Source organism: Periplaneta americana, chromosome 9, assembly GCF_040183065.1.
Source record: "Periplaneta americana isolate PAMFEO1 chromosome 9, P.americana_PAMFEO1_priV1, whole genome shotgun sequence".
NCBI lineage: Eukaryota > Metazoa > Arthropoda > Insecta > Blattodea > Blattidae > Periplaneta > Periplaneta americana.
In genome coordinates, this window is record NC_091125.1 from 64,643,100 (window position 1) to 64,650,727 (window position 7,628).

Below are 7,628 nucleotides of genomic sequence, written 5' to 3' on the forward strand. Positions count from 1 at the left end.
AATCCGATTAGTTAACTAAGCTAATGTGGTCAATTAGTCAGTTTACCTTTCAGCCTCTGTTGTATGTTGGTCCCTGAATCAGTTGATGTCATTCAGTAACTAGACTGTTGGCACATAAATGGTTTCAAGACAGGCGTGACTATTCTACAATATCACTAAAACTTTATCTTAATCACACCTTATCTTAATCGACCTTATGGTGAGTATGAATAGCTCTTTCCTTAACTGTTGAGGGCTGCAATTGTGAGATTAAATTTAGCATCATATGGATTTACATTTTCGCAGTTGACCTTAAATCTAGAATAGCTCTGAAAATATTTCATGCAGAATGGTCATGACTGATTTGAAACCATTCAAATTCAATAGTAGGTTAACTACATAATAAAATATCAGTAGCTAACATGCTACTTTAAATCACTTGTATTAATTTAAGGTTACAAATGTAGTATCTTGAATTGGTATTTTCTTCAAATTTGTGTGCAATATTTGCATAATTTTACAGATACAGATACAAAGAATATCATATTGTTGCAATTACTTCACTAGGTCTAGCCTTTGACACCGTCCATTTCTTTCAAAATGGATTCTAAACTCCTATTCTTTGTCTCTGGCAACATAATGAAGATAAATAAGGCTCCTATGAAAGAAAATGCAGCAAAAACCCAGAAGGTACCATGACCATACAATAGATTCACTAATGTTGAGTAAAATTGCAAAGATATGAATGATAAAATCCACAATGACGTAGTCGTCAACCCCATGGCGAAACCTCTAGCTTCAGGGCGGAATATTTCTGACAGAACTACGTAATACATATTGCAAGGGCCGACCACAACAAAGAAGCAGTAAAATGATATGGACACAACCGGCAGTACTCCAAATGCTGAGACGTCCATGCCCAGATGCTTCATGTACATGTACAATCCTAGAATGCAGAGACATATGCCTTGTAGAGTGTATGTGCTGATGAGTAGTACTCTTCTTCCTAGTTTATCAGAGAAAAAGATGCAAAATAACGAGCCCAAGAGAGTTACGGCACTGACTATGAAAGAAGATATATTTGGAGTGAAGTGGCCACCTGTCATTTCAAATATGACTGCACAATAACTGAACACAGGGTTAATTCCAGAGAGCTGTTGGCAGACTGCTAACACTATGCCTATTAATAGGGCTTTCCTCGTACCACGAACAGATAAAAGTTCTTTTACTGTTACTTTCTGAACCTTGGCTGAATTTTGAGTCATAATTGTTCTCAACTTTGACATCTCGTCTTCAGCAACCTTTGAATCACTTCCGCGCATCCACAAATAAGATTCAAATGCCTTCTTTTCATTTCCTTTTCCCAACAGAAACATTGGTGACTCTGGTAGCCATATATATGTAAGTATGAAGAGGAGGGGAAGGGAAATACTGATGATGGCAGTGTTTCGAATGGACAAGTAGGATCCCACCACGTATATAATAAGGAAGCCAGTGTCCAGAGCTAATCCTCTCAAAGCTCCTAAAGTTCCCCTTAGAGAGTCCTCAGAAACTTCTCCTATGTATAAAGTAATGAATATGTTCATTCCAGATAGCCCGAGTCCCAAAATAAACCTTCCGATGCAGAGCAGTGTTACTGAGTTCCCAAAAATGACTAGTAACCATCCGACGACATTTGGTACCGCGCTGATATACCCGGCCGTTTTCCGTCCCATGTGTTGATTGATGTAGCTGAAAAGTGGAGTTGATAACAAGGCCCCGAGAAAAGGTAAAGAACCTGTCCATGATTCTTGACCGGCACTGAGTGCTCCGAATAGTTCTTTATTTGTTCTTAGAATAGGAAGACTTGGAGAAGGCCATCCCAAAGCAACACCATGAGCAACGTTCATGATGTTCACTGCAACACAAGAAGGTAGACTTTCAGTCTCTGTTCGAGTAAATTGTGATTAATTGCGAAGGTGAATTGGAAGGTAACGCACGATAATTAAAAAAAAGGTTTATTAGGTAAACAAAAATAAAAAATACACATTTGAACTCACATCGTTCAGCTACTTTTCTATATAGACGCCAAGTTTTCAACACATTTTTCTCATCAGTTTCAGTATACCCTGTTCATACAGCTCCGTTCGGTTGGAGTATAGCCATCTGCGGACAGTTGATTGCACTTCTGCATAGGTCGTAAAGCAATGGCTGACCAGGAATTTCTTCCTGAGACCAAACAGAAGAAAGTCGACGGTGCAAGGTCTGGACTATATGGTGAATACTGGAGCACCTCCCAACCAAATGTGTTGCTTTCCTCACGAACAGAAGCCGCAACATGGGAGCGAGCATTGTCATGAAGAAGTCTGACATCGTCAGCATTAATGTTATGGCGTTTGTTACGAAGGACACGGCGCAACTTCACCAAAGTTTGAATGTAAGCTGCAGCGTTCACAGTGGTCCCATATTTAGCAGAGCCCTCCAACAAACACCATGCATATCCCAGAACACTGTCACAAGCACTTTCTTAGCAGACTAAGTCACATTAAATTTTTTGTTTACTTGGGAAGGAGCATGTTTCCACTCCATAGAGGCCTTTTTTTGTTTCGGGCGTGTAGTGGTACGCCCAGGACTCATCACCAGTGACAATTTCTTTCAGAAAGCCATGCTCTTCTGCAGTTTTACGCCCTAAGTGGTCCAAGAATATCATTCGCTGACCCTTGTGGTCATCTGTCAGGTTCTTAGGTACCCAGCGGGCACTAACTTTATAAAATTTCAATGTGTCCTACACGATATCGTACACAGCACCGTATGAATTGTTGAACTGCTGAGATAAGGTTTGCAGTTGGATCCGCCGGTCGTTCAAAATTGTCGCCTCAATGCCCGTGACATTCCGCTGGGTTGCAGCTGTTACAGGCTACCCGGAACATAGCGAATCACAAAGGTACTCACGGCCATCTACGAAGAATATGCATCGCCTGGAGATGTCGCTATGGTCTATACAGTCTTCCCCGTACACGCTACTCATTTCCTTGTGAATTTCACTTGGTTATGCCCTTTAGCCAACAAAAATCGCACAACACTTCGCTGCTCTTCACAAGTTGACGACAGCAACATGCGCGCCATCTTTGTTACGTAGTTCACGCTTCTCTCTCTCTAGAGCTGCACATGCAAAACAATATTGTGTCTGTAGTGAAAACTTCAAACTATATCTCTGTGAAATGTCAACATCCCACTCGCAATATCAACGCAGAAAGGAATTATTGTGCGTTACTTTTCGATCCACCCTCGTATAATGGAATTAAATATCTCTGTATTTGAAATGTAATTTTATTATAAGAAATTTACAGTTTCTGTTTTGTACATCTTGATGATTTCAAATGCGACTTTTAGCGTTTCTGGGATAGCAGTTTAAGTTAGTGTTTACTCATATTGTAATAATGTGACGCCAGAATTTAGTCTAACAAATTGTTCGCAGTAATTTGCACGTTTATATTGAGCTACAGCAACAGGACTTTGTGCCAACACTTTGTCTTTGTAGCCTATAAATTTTTTCCAGGATATCATGAGATTTTGAGTGAGTTTTTCATTTATTGAGTTTTGAGTGGAACATAGATAAAGCATGTTTTTTTTTAAGTCTTTCAAAGTACAAAAATTTTACAATGGGATCTTGAGATTTATTAGTAGAACAAAAACTGACCATCAAATATTTTAATTTCTACTAGTACATACTAGTAATGAAAGAAAGCTGGGAAAAAGAAAGTTTCGGTATAATTCTTCCTGGTATTCACAGTATGATTATATTTTATTCTACATCAAAATATAAGGTATTTCACACTATTTCCCCAGATTTCGTACTAAGGGTACCATTTAACGTGAAATGTGTCGCGTCATTCAGAGTAAACGATTTCGAAAATGTGTAATATGTAATAATTTTGTATCTGTCGTGGTACAAATATTACGCCATAATATACACTAATAAATCTTACAAGTGCAGTAATCGCAGTCTTGTGTTAAAATAAGAGCATTACATATGATACTCGAAGTGTACAATGCAATTGCACTCCTTCCTAGCCTACCTATAACAGACGCACTGAACTGCCGAATTCTTCCTTTGAACTTCTTCGAGAAGTCCCATTTAGCTGCAATTTTCATCCTCTGAAATAGAAAATAAGTTGCATAATGAATTTCGCTTAAAACGGCAACGTACAGTAACATACAATGCTAAGTTATGGCTCTATCAGGAGTAAAATCACGTAAAGTAGGCAAATCACAATTCAAGGGAACATTTGGAAGCTGATGATAACAGAGGTAGGAACTTAGTACCGATCACTATAGCCCTATGCAGAGTACGTCCAGCCAGGTGCGACGTCATCAAAAATGCAGTTACAGCTACTCATAGAAATAGGAACGTACAGTGGAAAGGAAAACAAACTCGTCGTGAAGACAGTATTCCCGTTTCCGGAAAAGGAAGACCTATGGAGCATTCGTAAATGCACAACTAGTTACACAATTGAGGCACTCAGAAGCAAAGTGATACAAGTGACATTTAGAAAGTTTTGAGATAAGTGACTTTGAAGTTGAAACGGAAATTAAAAAATCTGTTACAGGACTATGTTGCTGTAAATTTACAGTTGTATATGTTGGTACCTATATTTTTTAACTTCTAAATATAAATTATCTATTCTAAAGCTGTTTAGGTAAAATAGGGTCCTAAAGTCACTTGTATTATTTTGCCACGAAAATATTTTTGTGGAAAAGTAATATAAGTGCAAGGGTTTTCGGTATTTTTATATTATTTAAAACAAGAACAAGGACATTGCTAACAACATTGAAACATTTCTGTCTTAACAGCTTTCTTATTATCATATTATAACAAAACATGTGTCTGTATAACCGAAATAATCAATCAATCAATCAATCTTTTTAACGTGTACAGTTGTTTGCAGACAACATAAAGTCAACTATAGTCCACTGTAGTATTTTCAGTTCTTCTTTTTCATAGTAAATTAGGGGTGTTCATTATAGACGCCTGTTGCTACTAGCCAGAGGTAGGGTGTAGTCAATATATACTGCAGAGATGTGTCTTCTGCAACTGATACTGATGATTTTAATTGACTTCTTTTGTGGTTTATGGATGGACAATAGAAGAATGTGTTCCAGATCTTCATCATGATTATTACACCACATACAAGTAGGAGTATCAGAAAGGTGAAATCGGTGTAGGTACAATTATGTGACAATGTGATCTGTTCTGACTCTTGTTAAAAATGTTTGAACATGTCTGGGCAAGTTTTTGTAAATTTACAGGTCATTCGGTTTCTTTTTAACGGACTGTAAAATTTTTCCTTTGCCAGAAGAGAGCCAATTGTTGATCCATAAGTTTATAAAATGAAACTTTACTGAAATAAAGGCATTGAATAGAGATATCACTTGAAGAGGTCTTGGTTGCAAATATGTTGCCTGTTTCGCAACGTCATCGAATTTCTCGTTTCCAGGTAGACCACAATGACTAAGTATCCATTGAAATTTTATTATTATTTTTTTTAGTTTTTTTAGTTCACTTAGTTGTTTCTGAATTGGAAAAATTCTATGTGCGTATAGGTGTGGTACATATTTAATTATATTAAATATAGCCCCCTTGGAGTCGGTAAGTATTCAAATAGATCTTTCAGAAATTTGAGTAACACACTAAAGAGCAGCATCAATAGCTAGCAATTCAGTGTCAAGACTGGAGGAGGCTGAACATGGTATGAAGTAATTTTCTTGATATTTTGGAATATAATACCCTGCTCCTGATGTTCCATCATCAGGGTTTAGAGATTCATCTGTATAAATTTGAAGGTAATCCTTATATGAGCTGCAAAGTAGTTCCATGGCATTTAACTTAAGAATGTATGAAGGCTCATTTTTGAAATGATTTCGTGGAATTTGTAGGCAATGTTCTGGAATTATCCATTTTCATGGAGGGATTTCATTTACAACTGGAGTTTTAGCAATGAGTGTGTCTGTGGTGTAGACTGGTATTTCTTCTTTGTTTATTTTGTAGAAATTACATAGTATATTATCTGACAGTTTGAAGAACATCTGAGATCTGGATGAGGCTTGAAATTTTAAATGTATTTTTAGATCCTTTTTTAATACATAGTGTCTTATTGGTTGAATATTATATTCAATTTCTAGGGTAAAATTTGATGCGGTTTTTGGTACTCCGAAAAAAGAGGGCTAAGAAAATTTCAAATTTTAGATGAAATTCAGCCTTAGTCGCTGTTCATTACGTCACTAGGCTCATCTAATGAAGTCATATCTCTCTCTGCTGAAACATCTATGTTTCTGTCATGAAGTGCATCTGTAGTGCTCCTACCGCGAATATTCCTTCAACTTCCTCTTCCACGCACTTTTCCACGTCCTACAGTCCTTATTATAGGGCCATTCTAATGCTTCAGATCATCAAAGAAAGAGTGGTGTGTGAGTGGGACGAATTTCTTTAGCTATTGCAAGTTGCTCCACTTAGCAAAAGTTATCCTTATTTGATCACTGTATAGTTGGTCCAGCTCAATGTGTGCAGGTCTTCCACGTAGATGTTTCGAATATGTAATTTATTACCTGTCTCCATTATGGCAAATGAATTAGTCATACACAGAAGAAACGCAACAACAATATGCAAACAACGCACTTGTATTAGTTTGCCTCTCAGTCAAAACTCTGTATGCATTGTAATATAAGTGTAAGGCCAACATGGCGCAGCAATGACTGGAACTGCACTTATATTACTTTTTCTCTGAACAGAAGTCACGTTAAAGATTTAGAATATATACTTACCTCACTTTTAAAAAAATGCCACTTATATTACTATGCTTCTGAATGCCTCAATTATGTTTATGTACAACTATACAAATTGTTACTTACATATAGATTTACATTGATACAATTGGTCTTTACATATTTACACCTACAAAATATAACACAGAGTAACATTTACAGAAATTATGCAAAACAATAGGTTAATAAAATAATACATTTCGTAAATATCTGGAAATGTTTACTAAGTAAAAACCAAAGAGGGAAACATACAAACATACATATCTACATACATACATACATACATACATACATACATACATACATACATACATACATACATACATACATACTTGTGGAGTAACGGTTAGCGCGTCTAGCCGCGAAACCAGGTGGCCCGGGTTCGATTCCCGGTCCGGGCAAGTTATCTGGTGAGGTTTTTTCCGGGGTTTTCCCTCAACCCAATATGAGCAAATGCTGGGTAACTTTCGGTGTTGGACCCCGGACTCATTTTACCGGCATTTCATGTCATTCAGACGCTAAATAATCTGAGATGTTGACAAAGCGTCGTAAAACAACCTAATAAAATACATACATACATACATACATACATACATACATACATACATACATACATACATACATACATACATACATACATATAGATATAGGCTATACAGTGCTGGGAAACTTACTGAGTTTATACAGGGAATGAATCTCGCTCACATTTGCAGTAGAACAATATGTTGTTACTCAAACGTCTTCCATATTGCCGATGTGACCCTGTTGCATGGAGTAAAGGCCCATTCACAATGAAAATTAGACATAACCATAACATAAACACAGACGTTTGCGCACAAGCTACCAAA

The 7,628-nt window shown here is 37.1% G+C and overlaps 1 protein-coding gene across 1 annotated transcript; it reads right to left on the reverse strand.

Moving 5' to 3' along the window:
- Positions 1-291: 291 nt before the first annotated feature.
- Positions 292-4,097, reverse strand: LOC138705658 (facilitated trehalose transporter Tret1-like). Its single transcript, XM_069834246.1, has 2 exons — positions 4,038-4,097; positions 292-1,876 (listed from the first exon to the last, which is right to left on the reverse strand). Exon 2 carries the CDS (start codon positions 1,866-1,868, stop codon positions 549-551), a length of 1,320 nt encoding a protein of 439 aa, XP_069690347.1. The 5' UTR covers positions 1,869-1,876; positions 4,038-4,097; the 3' UTR covers positions 292-548.
- Positions 4,098-7,628: the final 3,531 nt, after the last annotated feature.

What these genes read in the sequence shown, in the direction of transcription:
- LOC138705658 (XM_069834246.1), bottom strand. Translation starts at nt 1,868, where the DNA reads ATGAACGTTGCTCATGGTGTTGCTTTGGGATGGCCTTCTCCAAGTCTT.